Below are 21,932 nucleotides of genomic sequence, written 5' to 3' on the forward strand. Positions count from 1 at the left end.
CAAGAATTCCTTAAAAATCTAAACAAAGTTAACTTCCATGGTAACAGGAATTTCTGTAATTGTTGGGCATTCCTCAGAGGCCTACTAAGAAACACAGGAAGTGTTTGAGAGCTTGCCTTGGTCACTGGGGAGTTCTACATAGCAACCATACACTAATACAGTAGTTGAAGGACGTTATAAACCATATTAAAATGGCCATGTTGCTGCTCTTGGGCTCCCATTTACAAGCCTGAAACTCAATAAATATTACCCAGGACAAGTCTAAGTGAACACAGTGTTTAACTTTATTTGAAAGTTAAGCAATAGTGGTACACAAGAACATTCTTAGCACTTACAGAACATTACAGTAACACTTTTACAGAAAGTTGTACAGTACAGATGTATACCGCATAATTTCATCAGATCATAAGTTGAGATTATTATTTTTTTTAATCATGATAAAAACGATCAATAAATATCTGGATCAGACATTATGGCAAACAGGCTTCAAATTTTCACACGGGGGGGGGCAGAGAAAGTGTAACAAAATTGAAATAATTTCTCATGTTAACATCATTCACCAATAAAACATGTTGCACCTCTGTAGTTTGAAAATTGTTGCATGAGAACAGACCAAGTGAGTTGGTTTTGCATGGCCAAATGCCCCGGATGGGTAACTTGCACATTTTTAGACCATTCCATCGGGCACCGAGCCATGCAAAACCAACTCACCCATTGTTTGGTTGTTCCCTGTAAAGAAAATCAGAATTCAAGTATCACAATGTTTGACAGACACAGAAGGGGGGGGGGGGGGGGAGACACAGCAACGAGGGTTGATAAATTAACAAGGCCGCATAATTTCATCTCTCCTAGGTGATGTGCCATACATACATCCACAAAACCACTTTGAATTCTTACAATCAAGATATTATTGTGCAAGTAAAACCTTTTTTTTTTTATTACAGACTTGTGCATTAGTCCAGAAGTGTTTACATTTGAAATGGAGACATTATGTAATTCAAACCCAGCACATGAAGCCCATAAGGAGGAGGTAGAAACACAAGCAAATAAAACCATTAAATGTTATGGTAACCAATGATTACAGTTGAGGATTCTTTGTAACAATCAACAGATGAGTGAATATTGCAACGACTCATGTATGACGTTGAGCAAAGTGCATCTCTACAGTGTTGTTAATTGGTTAACACAAAAAAAAAAGCATAGAATTCAGCAGCAGGAACAAGGCCCTTGCAATTTTCTTGAAGAATAACAAAGGTCTATTCAAAGCAGCTAATACCATTGATCTTAAAAAAGGGGCTCTTAAAAACAGATGGCAAACCATTATTACGCTTAAGCGCTAGAAAAGAGCCAAAAATAAAAAAAAATGCATTGGCTTAACATGGACAAAAACTTGATAGCGGAATGAAGTGTTGCAGTGGTTAGGTATGCATATCATATTGGGACAGGGGAACAACAAAAAAACAGTATCAATAGCATTTTTTGCACCATAAGGCTTTTGGCTGGATCTTCAGTCAGCTTCCTCCTCAGACTCCTCTTCCTCAGCAGTCTCCAGCCAGGTCAGCCACTGGTTCACCTTCACAGGAAACATACCATGAGCCCAAAACAGAGATACACCACAGACACGGGTAATACATTTCTGGTCTAATAAAAGCCAGTTTAGTACGCACCTGCAATGGTGTGAGTTGCAATACAAATTGTCTGGGAGTAATCTAATTACCTGGAATAATGCTTTTCCCTTTCCAGGAAACTCTTGAGTTATGTCTTCTTTCCATGCAAGAAAGGCTTCTTCTTCAATGATTTCCATATCGTAGAAGTGGACAAAATAGCGCAGTAACATGCCTAGAGAAGAAAAATCTGTATTGAAAAAAAACTTTAAACAAAAACCATGAGGAAAATGTGTTTGCATAGTAATAATTTGACCCCGTGACCTGTACGTACCTTTAGGGAAAGCTTTAGCGTTGCAGTGGACCTGCAGTGCGTAGAGGGCACTGACTTGCAGGTCCTGGTGATCATGCAGGAACTTCTGCATCACTGGCTTGAAGGCCAGCAGCAGCTGCTTCTCCTGGTCCAGCTGTTCTTTAGTGGGGGCTGATAACTGGTCTTCTTCCTCATTGGCATTTATCTCTTGGGCAATGTACTGCAAGAAACTGGGGTGGGGGAGAGCAGAATTCAGACAGTCTTTAACATAAGTAATTTCAAGATGCATAACCACAGAACTCTGCTATGTGGGCATTAGCCCTTTTCCCATACCTGGTCATGAGGATGTTGACGAAGCCCTTGTCGGTGTGGAGCGTAGGGGAGATGTTGTCCTTGATCCACTTGTAGATGGACTGGGGAGAGGGGTCTGTTTTGATCTGCTTCAGCAGTTCCTTTTCCAGCTTCATGAGTGGGAATAAGAAGCTCAGGCCTTTGCCCTCCAAGATCTCTAGCATGCGATCTTTGTTTTGGTCGATTTCTGCAGATGTAAGTTTCGGCAAATGTCAAAATCACAACAATCATGTTCAAATGTGAAAACTTGAGAACTTTCTAGGATAAGGGTTTAGGAGATGTTAACATACCAGGCAGCATCTTCTGCATGTTGACCTTGCTTTGCTGGAATAGATCAGTGAGCCACTCTCGATCCTTCAGCTTGGCAGTCTGTTGCAGACAAAGTAGGAAGAGGGGAAAGTGGGTGCCATTCTCCAGAGGGTGGGCTAGCTCATCCATGCTCACCAGGTCTGCGATGATGGCTCGAGCCGCAAACTGGGCCAGGTAGGACTTCACCAGAGGAACGTCCACTTCGATCTTGGGACACTGGTCCAGAACACTGAGGAAAGCCTGTAAAAAAAAAAAGTACACAGGCATGTGGTGAGTAAATTCACTGAACAGTAGAACCTTTGATATGTTACAACAAAAGCTCTTTGCCATGACTGGAAGACTGACCCGCATGAAGCTCTCCCCAGTAACAAGGCCCTCTGTGCGGAGTGTGTGGATCAAGGTGCTGGCATGCTCCTTGTCTTCATCTGGGCAGTCAAGAGAACAGATCACGATCTTGCTCAACATCTCAGGCAGGAAGTGTTTGGGAGCCTTCATCTCTCTTACACAGTTCACAGCTTCATCAATGTTTTTGCTGTTCAGGTAATCGGTCACTATGGTCTCCTGATAAGATATATGGAAGAATACTGTTAGCTTTCACAATTTTTTCTATGGGGCAAAAAGTACAACTTGAGCGAGTGCCCGAGATTGTTCCACTTTACTTACGGTCATCTTAAGCAACTCTTCCTTTGCAGGAGGCGGTTTCTTGGTGGTCTTTGGAGGTTTTTCCTGAATTGGAGGAGGGTTGGTTTTCAGACCAAGCAGAGGAGGCTGAGAAATGATAAGACCGTTTAGAGTGGGCACAGACTTTAGATAAGCATCATCTCCAGCTTAATGCTATAAAAAAAAGCAGTATGCATGTTTGTCTTTACCTGTCCCAGTGGTGGTGTTTGAGTGCGTGGAGGTTGAGCACTTGGCGGAATCATCGTTGGTATCTGTGGCTGCAACTTTGGGACTTGGTTTGTGTTGAGAAGGAATGACTGTGCCGGCCTTAGACTGATCTAAGAAGGGGAATATAGGGTATTATGCATCGTTCTCATCTCTTGCACTAAAGTGTTTGGCTTATTGCCTGTGCAAACGGTGGTTTAAAAGAGTGGGTATCTACCAGGTGTTGTACCTCATCAGCGTTGAGCGATCCTTTCTTGATGAAACGCGGTGCCATGTCCTTAGACTGAGCCTGCTGTTGTTGCGAGTGATTCTGGTTCTGGAAGATTTGATTCTGCCCCTTACAAAATGTTTGAAATTACTTTGGATGCAATGCAAAATCCATCAAGATTTGAGCAGTTAAAGAATACTAAAAAGCTGCTGCTTTTAGTAAAGGGTGCAACTTTCACCTGGTTAGATTTGATGAAGGGCTTGCCTCCCATCTCGAACTGAGACTGGGTAGCAGGGGCTGTGTGCCCACTGTGGCCATTGAAGAGTGGGTTGGTGCGGTGACGGCCCATGGTGGGTGAATACCGGTCCTGAATCACTCCAGGGCCTGTGCCGATCCCACTCCCTAGTAGCCAGGACACACGTTAAACAACAGGACTCGAGATGACAGCTATAAACTCAAACTACTCAAGAGTCAGTCATGGATGTACCTGGCATCTGTCCAAACATATCCGCCAACCCTCCAAGAGTTTCCCTGTCAAGTTTCATCCTAGGCATGAAGGGCCCCTCCAAAAAGAAGTCAGTCCTCATTCCCTGGGCCATTGGTGGAATAAAAACACCCAAATCCTGCAAGACAAAGCATACGTGTATTAAGACAAGCCGTGGCAATAGGTTTTCATAAGATTTGGCTGCACTTAATAAAGAATGGTTAACTAACTTTTACTGCTTCCTGACGAATCTGGTTAATCGTCTTTGGTCCATTATCGATAAAAGCTTTGCGAGCCACCCAATTGTTCTCTCGCAACTCCACTGAATCCTGCACCAGGAAACGAATCCTTGCCGGCAAGTCCTTGTTGTTCATTAAGGATTTCATACGGCCAAAGTACTGATCCATTAAAGACTGCAAGAGAAACAAATTAGCCACGCCCAAATGGAAAATATTAAGACACTAAATAAAAATGACTCGAGTATATGCTTACCCTAGCCTTTTCATGATCGAGTCTAGGCCCCACTGTTCTCATTATCTGACAGAGGCACTCCAAATCTTCCCCCATATCCTTAAGTTGGACTCTCTTCTTCTTTTCCAAAAGCTGAAATAAAGACAAAAGATTAGTTAACATGCATTTGATATGGTTTAACAAACGTAAAAACAGCTCTAATATATTCAACTTACTGTTTTGATGCACTTATGAAGGATAGATTCATGGATAAGATCAAGTTTGCCAAGTTCCCCGATGAATTTGATATTGCCCAGCATCTTAAACTTGGCAATGGCGTGCTGCTCCTCTTCCTCAGAGGTAAGAGGGTTGTCATGTTTGTCATAGACTGAGGGAATAGAAAAGAGCAAAGGTTAACACAACCAACCACACAGGGCACAGAAAATATGCTAATTTTTCAAACATTCACTCACTTTCAACATTTTTGGCGCGGTTCTCAAATTCATCTTGAAGCTTAGAAATCAAAAGTCTCCTGAATGTCTGCAACACACATTGTTGCCAAATTAAAAGATTAGAAGGGGAAAAACGACAAAACGAGACTCATCACAATGTTGTTTAAACCCCCATGATACCATTGTCTATTATGGTAGTAATCAATCTGTGATGAGAATGACTATGCTTACGGTGCTTTGTTTTTGTGGCGTTTGGATCTCTGGCGATGGGCCGTCAAAGTTCGGTGCGTCCTCTGCCAAGCGCAGACATAGCTGAGCATAAAGCGAGCTATACTTGGGCTCTTCGAGGGCTTTGTCAACAATCTGTTTGAAATGGGGTGACCGCACACTTAACAATATAGCCGTTTTCCACTCGATCAATAAACAATGCACACAGAGCTAATAGATTTTAAATTACCAGCAAGATCACTCCTTTTAGGACGAGTTTTGAATCTACGCCCACATTCAGGAGCTCAAGGCATAGCTTGTCAAACTTCTCGGGGGTCAGTTTATTAAGTATGCTGAGGATAGAAAGAATAGGAAACATGAAAAATACTGCATTCTGAAGACAAGGCATTATCTGGTTTTAGAAAATAGCACCACTAACACACATTTACTGAAATCTGCAGACTTGCAAATGTGCCAGTCATTTCTGATGGATTTTTTTTAAGCAATGGGAAGCAACCAGATTCAAGTTGTCAAACAGCCTACAAGATTACCTTTTTATTTGAATCTAATTTGTGTAGCCACAATTTATTAGGGGATACATACCCTCTCACTTTCCTGAAGATTGCATCATGTCGTTCTTTTTCATTGGAGGCATTGGCATCTCGTCTAGTGCTTCGTGAAGGAACCCATCTCTGAACGCTAGATCCTGGGGCTTTCCCCAGGAACTCGCTGCAATTAACAGCATTAGTGGCATCTTAAGTAAGATTGTTTGGAGTAACATTTAGTTTTAGTAAAATGGCTTGAATAGTACCTGTTGCCGACAGTCTTGGGATGGTACTGAGAGGCACCCCTACCTCCTCCCCCACCCGAAGAAGCACTGTGGAACAAATATGATTTACTTGCAGAATAACGTGAACAAAAGAACATAGCTAGGACTATTAAAGCTATAATCTATTCTACACTATGAGGGATATCAGTAGGAAGTGAAACAACGACCTATGAGGACTAAATTGCATTTAGACAAACAAGTTACAATCTTACCTGAAACGAGAAGCACCCCCTTCTGCAATCACACTCTCCACTTTGGCGGCTTGACAACGATGAATTCCCGAAAATATTAATATTCAAAAGGTGGGGGTAGGCAAAAGCGACCTTTAGAAAGAAAGGCATTTTTTAGAGTACAAAGTAAATGAATACATTTGACGCATGGCATACACTTCCTGCTAAAGCACAGAGCTAACTAACGTTAGCTAGTTTCACTCGCAGCTAACGTTACACATCCTTTGTTGTAAATGCCTAGTAGCTAACGTTAGGCTACTACAGTAGTTAGCTATGTTTGACTCATTTAACCAACTAAACAACATGGCAAGGACGTTGTAATGCTGAGATTCCGAATCCATGGCATGTGTAGCCATCCATGTCTGTTTTGATCAAAAGTGGTCGCAATTTACTAATGATAACGTTAGCGAACAAGCTAGATAATTAATGCTACCGGTAACTAGCTCATCATTTCCTCTCTGCCTGTTGGTTGAGGTGGACTATTCAGCTACGTTAGCTGGCTAATTAGTTAGTAAGCAGTCACTTTCAACATTTCAACATCATTATTGTCAGCGGTCTTGTGATACGATAAACATTTACAAAGCTTATTAGTTAACCAGGTAGCTGTCATCATTAACAGTTAAATGAAAATAACAATATACCGGTTCTGTGTGGCAAGCGCTTAATATTAGTAGTATTTTACCAATGGCAAGACTCAATTTTCTGCTAATGTGTCGTGATAAATTGTAGTTCAACTGCTAGTTAGGTTATAGACTGCTATCCAGTTAGCACACGCAGGAAACGCCACATTGGAAAGCTAGCCAAGTAGCTAGCTAGGCTAACAATCGGAAGCCATTTTAGAACAGTTAAACGGCCAACTAGCCAAACCTAAAGTTAAATAGAGACTAGATGTAACGATCATACCTTCACCGAAGGAACGTCAGTTTTGTAGGTTGTGTGGTTCCAAATGTGAGAAATAAAATTAAAGAAGGAAGGACCCTGTTTGGTCGTGATTAATTAACTGGAAATACTGAAATAAAAAGCAGTGCGTTCCAGGACGAGACCGAGCACCGGTGAAAAGAACGCTGACTGTAATCTACGTCATACGTTGATGGGACTGCCAGCCTTTGTATCACACATAAAACAGAATCAAATACCCCCCTCTCCAAGCGCCCCTACATTTTTTTAAAACCCCTAAATAAAAAATGTATCGTCAGTTTACTGGGGGAAATAAACGCAATATGTATTTATGTGTTGTATTCCTGGACGGAATGCATACACTGCATTCTCTCTCAATTGTTCTAAAGCCTTTTATCTAATTATTTTAATCCATTATATCAGAGGTTACTGTCTGTTTTTTCCATTCTATTTATTTGTGTCTGAGCTATTGTAAATGTGAGTTTGTGTTTTTATATCATTATTAGTTGCATATCTATATTTTAGAACAAAACATATGTGGTGTTCTCCCATGGTAAAACCCCTCTTCATTCAGTTTCTGTAAAGCCATGGGTAGTATGTGTCTCATTGGCACGATTATCAGAGAGCCAAAGTGCACAGGATGTGGACTCAGACAATGTGGTCATTTGCCAGTGCAATACATTGATTGACGGGGGTTCCGGTGCCTCCAGGCAGTATGTTTAGGTATAGGAGGCTCAGTGACACATCTCTGATATAAGTGAAAGATAATATTGGTTTCATGTAGCCTATTGTTGTGAGTTCTTAGGGATTAAACTTGATTCAGTGGGCTATTTTACGAGTGTCCTGACTTTCAGTATTCTCATTCAGTGATTTCAAAACATGAACACTATTTGATTTACAGTTAAGTGTAGTGTACAAAACGTTCTGCTCTGAGATTTCACATAATCATGATGAACTGAGATGAGGGCCAGACTATGTTGCTGAAAGAAGTTCCTGGAACCTGCTTGTTGTGACACCATTGCTTGTTGACACTATTGATCAAAATGCTCATAAGGTCATGTTAAGTCAGATCCTCATGCCTCTGGTAAATGGCTACCAGTGCTCAGGTATCTTTTTCTACCACCCACACCATACATACAATACAGTTCCTGACTTATTCACTCGTTGTACCTCAAGGCCCTCTACCAGCGGCTGAAACTTTAATCAATCTTTCTCTTGTCTATGTGTCTATTGGTTTTATGTACTGTTTGTGTTTGTCAAGGTTCATTAGATTACATCATGGTCGGTTAGAATTTTAAGCACTATATGTAAGCACTGTTTTCTAAACAACTGGGCAGAGACGTCAATTCAACGGCCATTTCACCTTGGTTCCATGTAATTTCATTGAAATGACATTGAAACAATGTTGATTCAACCAGTGTGTGCCCAGTGAGATGGAGCATAGCCCTAAATAATGGTTGAATTATCAAGGAAGTGAACATTGTGTTTCTCCCAAGAATATTTCTGTTTGGAAGATGAGGTTCTTGAGGCCGGCATGGCTCAAGGCTAGACACATTCCATTCTGCCAGTCTGTACCTGTCTGTCTCTCTTGTAGTGTGTCATCAGCCCAGCCCATTGTCTGCCACAGTAGACATTAGGAAATGCCAGGATGGAATACAAAGACAATGATAGATACATTTAAGTTTTCTTATGCTTACTGGCAACCATTAACATTGAACAGGAAGCTGTTTTTACTACACACAGTTGAAGTCGGAAGTTTACATACACTTTAGCCAAATACTTTTAAACTCAGTTTTTCACAATTCCTGACATTTAATCCTCGTAAAAATTCCCTGTCTTAGGTCAGTTAGGATCACAACTTTATTTTAAGAATGTGAAATGTAATAATAGAGAGAATGTTTTATTCCCAGTGGGTCAGAAGTTTACATGCACCCAAATCGTATTTGGTAGCATTGCCTTTAAATTGTTTAACTTGGGTCAAACGTTTCAGGTAGCCTTCCACAAGCTTCCCACAATAAGTTGGGTGAATTTTGGCCCATTCCTCCTGACAGAGCTGGTGTAACTGAGTCAGGTTTGCCGGCATCATTGCTCACACACACTTTTTCAGTTCTGTCAACAAATTTTCTATAGGATTGAGGTCAAGGCTTTGTGATGGGCACTCTAATACCTTGACTTTGTTGTCCGTAAGCCATTTTGCCACAACTTTGGAATTATGCTTGGGGTCATTATCCATTTGCGACCAAGCTTTAACTTCCTGACTGATGTCTTGAGATGTTGCTTCAATATATCCACATAATTTCCCTTCTCATGATGTCATCTATTTTGTGAAATGCACCAGTCCCTCCTGCAGAAAAGCACCCCCATAACAGGCTGCTGCCACCCCCGTGCTTCATGCTTGGGATGGGGTTCTTTGGCTTGCAAGTCTCCCCGTTTTTCCTCCAAACATAACGATGATCATTATGGCCAAACATTTCTGTTTTTGTTTCATCAGACCAGAGGACATTTCTCCAAAAGTACAATCTTTGTCCCTATGTGCAGTTGTAAACCATAGTCTGGCTTTTTTATGGCGTGTTTGGAGCAGTGGCTTCTTCCATACTGAGCGGCCTTTCAGGTTATGTCGATACAGGACTTGTTTAACTGTGGATATAGATACTTTGTACCCGTTTCCTCCAGCATGTTGACACGGTCCTTTGGTGTTGATCTGGGATTGACTTGCACTTTTCGCATCAAAGTACCTTCATCTCTAGGAGACAGAACGCGTCTCCTTCCTGAGCGGTGTGATGGTTGAGTGGTCCCATGGTGTTTATACTTGCGTACTATTGTTTGTACAGATGAATGTGGCACCTTCAGGCATTTGGAAATTGCTCCCAAGGGTGAACCAGACTTGTGGAGGACTACAATGTTTTTCTGAGGTCTTGGCTGATTTATTTTGGTTTTCCCATGATGTCAAGCAAAGAGGCACTGAGTTTGAAGGTAGGCCATAAAATACATCCACAGATACACCTCCAATTGATGTCAATTAGCCTTTCAAGCTGTTTAAAGGCACAGTCAACTTAGTGTATATAAACTTCTGACCCACTGGAATTGTGATACAGTGAATTATAAGTGAAATAATCTGTCTGTAAGCAATTGTTGGAAAAATTACTTGTGTCATGCACAAAGTAAATGTCCTAACCGACTTGCCAAAGCTATAGTTTGTTAACAAGAAATTTGTGGAGTGGTTGAAAAATGAGTTTTAATGACTCCAACCTAAGTATATGTAAACTTCCGACTTCAACTGTATATTCTGCTAAATAAATTGCGCTCCTGTCAGTGGTGACGCTGCTTTCAAGCATGTTTATTGAAGTAATCACATCAAGTATTAAGTATGGAGCTGCACGTAGCCGAGTGGGTAGAGCGTTGGGAAAGTAACCAAAAGGTTGCTGGATTGAATCTCTGAGAGCATTGTGAGCTAATGCTATTTTGAAGGAATTCTTGTACTTTATTTTTTTTAAATTCAAGACAATGACCAATGAACATCACATGAACACTTAGAGTACCTTTCAAATTCTATGGTCAATAGGCCCGAGATTCCTTTGTCAATGTGGAAGCTGGCTGGTTCATGGTCAGTTCTTATTACACACTCAAATCCTTTTCTTTTCTTCTCATTGTGGAGGTTGTATAGACTTCCCCTCACATTTCTACAGGCAGCTGTGTGACTGTAAGGCTTTCTTAAATCATTAAGAGAAATAGACCAGCTGTCTGGCTTTCAGCGCCCACTGCTGCTAATAAGGCCCAAAGTGATGCCATCAGAAGGCCATTTGTATGAGCTTGTTGTAAGCAAGTTTACAGTAGGCCCTATGTATGTAGTGTTTGTGTGCGCCTGTGCTAATGTGTGTGAGTAGCAGCAGGTTTTAGTTTGGCGTCTTCAATATACAGTAGCTATTTACAGTACGAGAACTGCCTTGCTGCCCTCTTTTATATGCATTTGTCATTTTAACAGTGCTTACGTATCATCAAATATATTACTATCTGTGACTTTTCCTGGTGCGTTGTCATTTCAGTTTCATATGCAACCTCCCACATTATACGGACTTGCCTAGTGAAGGTTGAATAAAAAAGGGCTCAGCACTTAGTAGCTCTAATAATTTCACTCACACATTGCTGCCTTGACGGTTTTGGATCCTAATGGGAGACTTATATGATCCTACAGTGTATTTACGTTTTCACATTATAGACTATCATTGCAATACTCCCCATGCAGGAAGGCCAGGGCTCAGCACTTAGTAGCTCTAATAATATCACTCACACATTGCTGCCTTGACGGTTTTGAATCCTAATGGGAGACTTATATGATCCTACAGTGTATTTATGTTTTCACATTATAGACTATCATTGCAATACTCCCCATGCAGGAAGGCCCGGGCTCAGCACTTAGCAGCTCTAATAATATCACTCACACATTGCTGCCTTGACGGTTTTGGATCCTAATGGGAGATTTATATGGTCATACAGTGTATTTATGTTTTCACATTATAGACTATCATTGCAATACCCCCAATTTAAACAAGTTATTCATGATATTTAATTGAACCTTTATTTAACTAGGTAAGTCAGTTAAGAACAAATTGTTATTTACAAAACTGGACGACGCTGAGCCAATTACGCACCTCCTCATGGGACTCCCAATCACTGGCGGTTGTGATACAGCCTAGATTCGAACCAGGGTGTCTGTAGTGACACCTCAAGCACTGAGATGCAGTGCCTTAGACCATCTTACATGAATCCTGACTAGCAATATGATAGGAATCTCACAAATGCAAATGTCCTAGCAACATTTACCAAATATAAATGGGATAGAGAAAAAAGAAAGACAAATGGAAGTCTTTTCAATGCATATCTTCAATGAAGAATACAGCATAAGCATAGCAAAGGTGACTCTAGAAATGTAGAAATATTTATGAATCATAAATGATAGGTACCCGTAGTAATATTTATCTGAGCTTCTATGTTTGTTAGAATGTTAGGCTATCAGTACCCAATATTTCTGATTGGCTATCAGTACCCAATATTTCTGATAGGCTATCAGTACTCAATATTTCTGTGAAGGACTCATATTATTTACTTGCTCTATTACAAATGACCAGTAGATGGTGGTGACGAGCTCTTTGTAATTTGGAGCCTCTGCTCGTTTCTCTTCTCTACCTCACATGCACACGGAGTGTTCATAACTAGCTGCATGATGTGCCAGGAATCCAGCCTAACTCTTTGAGTGACTAAGTAGATCACCTATTTATAGAATTGTCCGTTTTTTACTGGTTCTTTAGCCAAGTGACTAAACAAACGGTCTGATTAAATCCCTGTCTAAAGTGAACAAATGATACCCCAGTGAGGTTCATTGGGGATGGAGTGTTTGAGTGTTGCAGTGTGGGACCGCCTTTGAAGACTGAGGCACACTGGTTGATGACTGATAGGCAGGCTCTCTGGCAAGCTGCACTCTGAGAGATGGAGGTCCAGCCTCGACAGTAATGGCCTGTCAACCACCTGAAAGAACGACCCATCTTACCCCAGTCTCACTACACTTACATACAGCCCTTGAGGTTGTCATCATATTTCAGAGGGAATCGCTGCAAATTCTGAAATGATCCATGATCTGTGAATAATAAGCAAACAACTGTTTCTGTTTAAAGTATAGTTGACTGTATCCAAGAATTAGAAACACTGTAAAGCCAGCTGATGTGAATTGTTAATTCCAAGCTGTGTTGGAATGAAAAACGGAGCTCCAAATGTTGCATAATATTGATTAATTTCAATCAAATCATAATGAAAGTGCCCGTGTAATCATTTCATGGGTAAAGAGCAAGGTACTGTTAGTTTAGCTGTAGTCCTGATACCCAGGAGTGGCAAGGAAGTTACAGACAGACAAAAACCTTGACCCTGCTCAAATGAGCCACTGTTATGTCACTGTATAATATTCCCAACCAAATCCCTCAGGCTTAGTGAGAAAAATGGCCGTCAGATTGGTGGTGCCAAATTACTTTGGCATGCAGAGAGGTGTCCTGTCAGGACTGAGCAATGTGGGTGCTCTATCTCCCACTCTGATACACACTACGAATTAAAGCCTGATTAAAGGACTGGCCTATCTAAACAGGCCAAGCCACCTGGGCCAGCTGGCCAAAGAAGAGAAAAGACACAGGGTAAGGAGTATTTCATTGTAAAACTTTTAAACATAGAATGTGGTTGTAATACAGTAATGTGTTATAGGCTACATTGGTAGATTTACAGAACTGGTTTCTTGATTCCCTTTCAATGTTTAGATGGACTTCATTGTCTTTGGAACTTATAGAGATGCTGACATGAAGAGAAATGTGTCCACCATCTCTGTCCACCAGAACTCAATACTTGGCCATCAAGTGGTGTTTGATGGATATTAGCTGTGGACTGAATCTTATGACAGACCCTAAACTCTAGGTATTGATCGAGAGAGGGCTTGCAGCCGTGTGTGGAATACTGAGACTGGAAGCAGTCTCACTCACTGACTGAACATACTGTACTGTACTTTATTTTGATTGTGTGTGATGTGTGATTCTTAGTCATATTCAGATTATTCATATTCAAATGAATACAGAAGTCATGCAGCAGTGATGTTCTCAGGGTTTTTACTGACCGTTTGTTTGTGTTTCGGAATAGAAAAGCATATGCTCTTCTTGTTGAGAGCAATGCAGCTGTTCATAGTACACTATTTCAATAAATGCTTTCTCGCTACACTCACTATCTTATGTGCTTTCTGTTTAACGTGCGATGTGAAAACATTTACAAATGTTTGAGCACAGACCAAGTAAATATGTTGATCTGAATTTAAAATCCACAATGAAGTCTGAGACATCCTCACTGGAGAGAGTTATGCTGGGGTTTTCAATAGGTGGCCTTGGATGAAGATTTAAAGAGGACTGTCGAGGCTTGGCGAGGCATTGTCTGAGGCATGAAGAATGCAGGCACACACAGTAGAGAATTGAAATGAAATGCTTGTGTGTGATGGCACCAATTTTCAGTTCAAGTGAAGAACAACTCAAAGATGATTCTGGGTGTCTCCATCATTTTGGAAAAGTCCGTAGAAAGTTACACTCAGTTCCCATGTTGCTCGTTATGAATGAAGTGTCAAGGCTGTCAGCGCAGAGATTTTCAACACCCAGCAAAGGCTGAATTTAAAGTGGGCTTTCAGGAGATTTATCAAATACAGTGCATCCTTGATGTGATGATTTCATGGTTGTTTGTGATTGGATTCCTCAGGGACAATATGTAAACATTTTAGCCTTGTCAAATATGATAAATCTAAGTATTGACAGTCATATATATAATATCCATTGATTTTTTTGACTAATCTTCATCCACTTTCCATATCAGCGGCCTTTTCCACGGGATCTCCATGAGTGAGGTATTTGTTCTGCTGTTAGCAACACCTCCAGAACAGAGCATTTATCACAACCTCAAACACTCTCTCCAGAGGTGTTTTTACCAACAGTAAACAACTTCTGTGCCTCACACATAAATGTGAGAATTGAGACAGGATGAGGCCTGGCAGTATCCTGAAAGTGTTCACACTGTGATGTGCCTAGATGTGCTGTTTATCTTGGTGCTGGTGTGTTATTTGCTGCCAAAGGTGCTCTTCATTACTCATACTGCATGTGTGTGAGTGTGTTTGCTTGCATGCCTGCAAGCCCTTGGTTTCAGTATGTTGCTTTGGCGGACCTGCGCTGTATTCAGCAGTGGGGGAGGATCTATGCCAATATTCCAGGAAGGCAAGGCTGCGATCTGCATGTCTTTGATCATGTTTATATTTCAGAATACAGATTAGTTTAGCCAATACTGACCTCGTTTTGATGGGGGCAGGGTGCCTTGCCCTGCATCCTGAATCTCATATACTGAAATATCTATGATCTGTGTGCCACAGAGCCAAAATCTCCATCTTCTGCATTTAATATTCCTTGATGAGGAGATGCGACCAGGCTTTAAGGTAGCCTTGGTTTCTATGAATCCCAAGTGTGGTCAAAGAGAGCATGGCTTTTTATTACACTGAACAAAAATATAAATGCAACATGTAAAGTGTTGATCCCATGTTTCATGAGGTGAAATAAAAGATCCCAGAAATGTTTCATACGCACAAAAACATTTTTTCTCTCAAATGTTGTGCACACATTTGGTTACATCCCTGTTAGTGAGCATTTATCCTTTGCCAAGATAATCCATCAGTGACTGGTGTGTCATATCAAGAAGCTGATTAAACATCATGATCATTACACAGGTGCACCTTGTGCTCGGAACAATGAAAGGCCACTCTAAAATGTGCAGTTTTGTCACACAACAATGCCACAGATATCCCATGTTTTGAGGGAGTGTGCAATTGGCATGCTGACTACAGGAATATACATTTTTCTACTATAAGCTGTTTGTCGTTTTAGAGAATTTGGCAATACATCCAACAGGCCACATGACCACAGACCACATGTATTGCGTTGTGTGGGAAAGCGGTTTGCTGATGTCCATGTTGTGAACAGAGTGCCCCATGGTGGCAGTGGGGTTACGGTATGGACAGCCATAATATATTTATTTTATTTAACCTTTATTTAACTAGGTAAGTCAGTTAAGAACACATTCTTATTTACAATGATGGCCTACCAAAAGGCAAAAAGCCTCCTGCAGGGACGGGGGCTGGGATTAAAAAATAATAATATATATAAATATAGGACAAAACACACAACACTACATAAAATTAGACCTAAGACAAAAACATAGCAAGGCAGCAACATAACATGACAAAAACACATGGTAACAGCACAAAACATGGCACAACTGTCATTAAGAGTGTCCACGATTGAGTCTTTGAATGCAGAGATTGAGATAAAACTATCTAGTTTGAGTATAGAGTGCAGTGATGTGTCCTATAGGGATCATTTACATATATCCATATATCCATTTGTCTTGTCTTGTTTTCATACACACCTGGTTTTCATTTCCCCAATCAATCTACTTGTATTTAACCCTCTGTTTCCCATTATGTTTTGTGTGTAATTGTTTTCATGTCAAGTGATGTTCCTTCAGCACTTTACTTTATTGTTCAGTTTTTTGAGCGAGTTTGTTGTGCTCCCGGTTTGGGACTATAATAAAGTGTGCTTTATTTAATCATACTCTGCTGTCCTGCACCTGACTTCGACTTCATACACATCTTGACAGAATTACACACCGATTGAATAGAGTCAGCAGGATTAGGTACCCCGGTTAGAGGAGTGTTTGTGCCTGTTTGTTTCCCTGAGTTTCCCTCACATTCCCAGCATAAGGAGCTCGTCGATTCAGGCGCAGCTGGGAATTTTATCGACAGAGCCATTAGGTTAGGGGTCCCCATTTTTCCTATAGTTAGACCCTTCCCGGTACACGCTCTAGATAGTCGATCATTAGGGTCCGGGCTAATCAGGGAGGCCACTATCTCCTTGGCCATGGTTATGCAGGGGAATCATGAGGAGAGAATCAGTCTCTTTCTCATTGACTCACCTGCATTTCCTGTGGTACTAGGCCTTCCCTGGTTGTCTCTGCATAACCCCACTATTTCCTGGCAACAGAGGGCTCTCACGGTGTGGTCGTGAGAGTGCTCAGGGAGGTGTGTAGGGGTTTCTGTTGGTGCTACTAGGGTGGAAAGTCCAGTTCAGGTCTCCACCATGCACATCCCCCCCAGCATATGTCGATTTGGCTCTCGCCTTCTGTAAAAAGGCGACTCAATTACCACCTCATCGACGGGGGGATTGTGCGATAAATCTCCTGGCAGACGCTGCGCTTCCCAGGTTTCACGTGTATCCCCTGTCGCAAGCAGAGATGGTGGCTATGGATACATATGTCTCTGAATCCCTGCATCAGGGGTACATTCGGCCCTCTACTTCACCTGCCTCCTCGGGTTTCTTTTTTGTGAAGAAGGATGGTGGTTTACGCCCGTGCATTGACTATCGACTATCGAGGTCTCAATCAAATCACGGTGGGGTACAGTTACCCGCTACCTCTTATCGCTACGGCGATTGAGTCAATGCATGGGGCGCACGTATCCAGGAGGGAGACGAGTGGAAGACAGGATTCAGTACCACCACAGGGCATTATGAGTTCCTTGTCATGCCGTACCGGTTGAAGAATGCTCCATCAGTTTTTCAATCCTTTGTAGACGAGATTTTCAGGGACCTGCGCAGGCAGGGTGTAGTGGTGTATATAGATTCTGATTCTGATTTACTCCGCTACACACGCCGAGCATGTGTCCTTGGTGCGCAAGGTACTTGGACGACTGTTGGAGCATGACCTGTATGTCAAGGCTGAGAAATGCCTGTTCTCAGGCAAGGTGGGCCATGTTTTTTTTACTCATTTTGGATTTACCTTATCCTACAGACCAGGTTCCCAGGATAAGAAGGCAGATGTACTGTCCAGACTGTATGACACAGAGGAGCAGCCCATGGATCAGACTTCCATACTCCCGGCCTCCTGCCTGGTAGCGCCAGTCGTGTGGGATCTGGATGCGGACATTGAGCAGGCGCTGCGTACGGAGCCCGCTCCCCTCCGTTGGGCGTAAGTACGTTCAGTCTGCTGCCCATGGCCAGTTGATCTCTTGGGCCCACACGTCTCCCTCCTCTGGTCATCCGGGGATCGGTCGGACGGTGCACTGTCTGACTGGGAAGTACTGGTGGCCCACTTTGGCAAAGGACATAAGGGTTTGTTTCCTCCCGCTCGGTGTGTAAGGCTCCGAGACACCTGCCCAGAGGTAAGTTACATCCCTTACCCGTTCCATGACGACCTTGGTCACATCTGTCAGTGGATTTCTTAACAGATCTTCGTCTCTCACAGGGAAATACCACGATCCTGGTCGTTGTGGATCGTTTTTCTAAGTCCTGTCGTCTCCTCCCTCTGCCTCGTCTTCCTACGGCCCTACAGACTGTGGAGGCCCTGTTTACACATGTCTTCCGGCATTACGGGGTACCTGAGGATATAGTGTCGGATCAGGGTCCCCAGTTCACGTCGAGGGTCTGGAGGGCATTCATGGAACATCTGGGGGTCTCGATCAGCCTTAACTCAGGTTTTCACCCCGAGAGTAACGGGCAGGTAGAGAGAGTCAACCAGGATGTGGGCAGGTTTCTGCGGTCCTATTGCCAGGACCGGCCGGGGGAGTGGGCAGCGTTCGTGCCCTGGGCCAAGATGGCACAGAACTCACTTCGCCACTCCTCCACTAACCTTTCCACCTTTCAGTGTGTATTGGGGTACCAGCCGGTTCTGGCACCATGGCATCAGGGTCAGACTGATACTCCTGCGGTGGACGACTGGTTTAGGCGTGTGGAGGAGACATGGGAGACCGCTCGTGTCCATCTCCAGCGAGCCGCGGGTCGTCAGAAAACCAGCGGGACCGTCACCGTAGTGAGACCCCTGTGTTCGCACCGGGGGTCTGGTTCTGGCTCTCAACCCGTAACCTGCCCCTCCGCATGCCCTGCCGGAAGCTGGGTCCACAGTTTGTGGGGCCATTTAAAGTTCTGAGGAGGGTGAACGAGGTATGTTACAGATTACAACTTCCCTCTTATTATCGTATTAACCCCTTGTTCCATGTGTCTCTCCTCAGGCTGGTGTTGGCTGGTCCGCTACAGGAATCTGAGGTGCGGGAGGTCCCTCCACCCCCTTTGGACATCGAGGGGTCCCTGGGGTACTTCGTTCGTTCGTTCCATCCTCGATTCGAGGCGTCGGGGGGGGGGGGGGGGGGGGCCTTCAGTACCTCGTGGAGTGGCTCTTTCTCATGGCTACCCATGTATTTCCATGGAAATATAATGTTTATTTGGAAAGTAATAAATATAGAGATATTTTTAAAAGCATTCATGATTTGCTTAAATGTAATTTACTAACTATTAAAAATATGAAATGGTATTGCATTTGGTGAATGTAATTTGGTGAAGAGCACATTATGACTTGTTTAGGACTTGAAACTCAAATTTAGGACTTGACGGTCTTGACTTGGGACCTGACTTGGGACTTGAGTGCTAAGACATGAGACTTACTTGTGACTTGTAAAACAATGACTTGGTCCCACCTCTGGAAATATATAACAGCTTGGGGCTAGCCATTTTAAGTACAGAATCACTCACCCCAACAGTGCCTGTGTGCTGGAGGCAAGCAAAAGCTTGGGGGGGGGGGTACCTGTACCAGACTGGGGGAGACAACCAGAGCAGATGGTGAACAGATCGCCAGGTGGAATCAAAGCAGCAGTTCAGCAGGCAACGGGTGTCACACCCTCTTGGGAGAAGCTTTTATTTCTGGAGACAGACTTCTTGTAGAAAATGCCAGTGGATGGGCTGAACAGCAGGAGGGGGCTTCAAGGCCTCTGGATTTGAGTGAGGTAGCCTACCATTTGTTAGGCTCAAAGGCTTCGACACCCCTCACTTCACACGTCAGTGCTAATTGAAGTTGTATCTCTTTGTCCTAGCAAGCTTGGTAGCCTTAGCATTCAGTCCTTATGAAGTAAAATATATCATTGTAATGTATTTTTCTTCTTGGCTTTTGAAAGTAAAAAAAATAGCTTCAGACTAAGCATTACTCACTCAGCTCCAGGTTGGATGGTGTTTTCGGGTCTCTGCTTGTTTGCCAGAGCATTTGCTGTATAGTTTAGGAATAATAATCCATGGGTGTAGAAGCATTCCAGGTAATTCCGACCGAAATCAAGTTGTAGGTGTGGAGTTTTGATTTGGAGTGAAGGTTATGTTGTTGAGGGTAGCATCCTGTATATATTTAGTTTGTCTAACTCTAAATCTATTTTTTTTTAAACATTATGAAAAATGTGAGAGCTCATCTGCTCATGACCTCAGTCTCTCTGGACAAAGTACACAATAGCATTTTATACCATAACGACATCCTGAGGACCATTGTTGTGCCATTCATCCGCCTCCATCACCTCATGTTTCAGCATGATAATGCACAGCCCCATGTCACAATCTGTACACAATTCCTGGAAGCTGAAAATGTCCCAGTTCGTCCATGGCCTGCATACTCATCAGACCTGTCACCCATTAAGCCTGCTTCGGGTGCTCTGGATTGACGTGTATGACAGCATGTTCCAGTTCCCGACAATATCCTGCAGCTTAGCACAGCCATTGAAGAGGAGTGGGACAACATTCCACAGGCCTCAATCAACAGCCTGATCAACTCTATGTGAAGTAGATGTGTTGTTTTGCACAAGGCATGGTGGCTACACCAGATACTGACTGGCTTTCCGATCTAAACCCCTACCTTTTTTTAAAGGTACATTATCTGTGACCAACATATGCATATCTCTATTCCCAGTTATGATAAATCCATAGATTAGGGCTTAATGAATATATTTCAATTTACTGATTTCCTTATATGAACTGTAACTCTGTAAAATCTTTGACATTGTTGCATGTTGCATTAATATTTTTGGTTGTCCTTTTATTAGCAAGCTGGGCTCCACATAAAGAGAAAAACATTTGTATACGTACAACCACCAATTACAGACTTCACTATTTCGTCAATGTGTTGAAAATGTGTCTACCAGGATGAGCAATGGGCAAAATCGATCGAGGTCAGCATTGGAAACATACCGTAGAGATGAAGACCACAGTGAAATGGAGCAGGTATCACATTTCAGGTAAGACCCAGATGCAGACAACATCGAATTAACAACAATTTATTAAGCCAACAGGGGCAGGCAGAAGACAGGTCAAGGGCAAGCAGGTCACTAATCCAGATAGGTGGGGTAAAGGTACAGGATGGTATTTAGGCTCAACATCAGGGCAGGAAGAAAAGGTCAAAACCAAGAAAACAGGAACAATTGAGAGACAAGAACAGAGGAAAAAATGCTGGTAGGCTTGACGAAACAAAACAAACAGGCAACAGACAAACAGAGAACACAGGTATAAATACACAGGGGACAATGGGGAAGATGGGTGACACCTGGAGGGGGGTGGAGACAATCAAATGGCGATAGGCCCATGGCAGAGCAGGGAAGGGTTCTGCGGTCGTATTCCACACACACAAGCTGCTGGCTCCAGGTGGTGGAGTTGGCTGAGACCAGGCAGCGCAGAGTAGTCTCGGGGTCCTGGTTGGCTCGCTCCAACTGGCCATTGGACTGGGGGTGGAACCCAGAGGACAGGCTGGCCAGTGACCCAATGAAGGTGCAGAACGCCTTCCAGAACCGGGACGAGAACTGAGGACCCCGGTCGGAGACCATGTCCACGGGCAGTCCATAGATCCTGAAGACGTGCTATACCAGTAGCTGGGCCGTCTCCTTGGCCAAGGGTAGTTTGGGGAGAGGAATGAAGTGGGCGATTTTGGAAAACCGGTCGAACACTGTCAGGATGGCAGTGTTGCCCTCAGACGAGGGGAGACCCGTGACGAAACCAGGGATATGTGGGACCAGGGATGGTGAAGGACAGGCAGTGGTTGCAGAAGACCAGCCAGAGCTTGCCGAGGAGTCTTGATCTGAGCACAGACCGGCAGGCTGCAACAAACGCGGTGACATCCAGAACCATAATAGGCCACCAAAAGCATTGTCGCACAAAGGCCAGGGTCTGCCGGGAGCTCGGGTGACAGGCAAGCTGCAGGCAAGCCACTCCAAGACCGCAGAGCGGACAGCGTCAGGCACAAACATCCGGTTACCTCGACCCTTCAGGATTCGGCTGGGACTACTGCGCCTCCTGGACCTGTGGGAAGG

The 21,932-nt window shown here is 43.2% G+C and overlaps 1 protein-coding gene across 1 annotated transcript; it reads right to left on the reverse strand.

The window, feature by feature from the left end:
• Window positions 1-262: 262 nt before the first annotated feature.
• LOC110526372 (eukaryotic translation initiation factor 4 gamma 2) lies at window positions 263-6,387 on the reverse strand (the record flags this gene model as incomplete). The annotated part of the gene is made up of 20 exons (XM_036981772.1): window positions 263-1,573; window positions 1,718-1,839; window positions 1,939-2,147; window positions 2,251-2,455; window positions 2,559-2,817; window positions 2,923-3,138; window positions 3,241-3,345; window positions 3,447-3,575; window positions 3,692-3,799; window positions 3,909-4,072; window positions 4,158-4,293; window positions 4,385-4,567; window positions 4,647-4,757; window positions 4,841-4,992; window positions 5,078-5,144; window positions 5,288-5,419; window positions 5,514-5,616; window positions 5,867-5,992; window positions 6,075-6,140; window positions 6,305-6,387. Coding segments are annotated over 20 exons (2,742 nt in total), but the record flags the coding sequence as incomplete, so codon positions are not given.
• Window positions 6,388-21,932: the final 15,545 nt, after the last annotated feature.

Source organism: Oncorhynchus mykiss, chromosome 6 (genome assembly GCF_013265735.2).
Source record: "Oncorhynchus mykiss isolate Arlee chromosome 6, USDA_OmykA_1.1, whole genome shotgun sequence".
Lineage (NCBI taxonomy): Eukaryota > Metazoa > Chordata > Actinopteri > Salmoniformes > Salmonidae > Oncorhynchus > Oncorhynchus mykiss.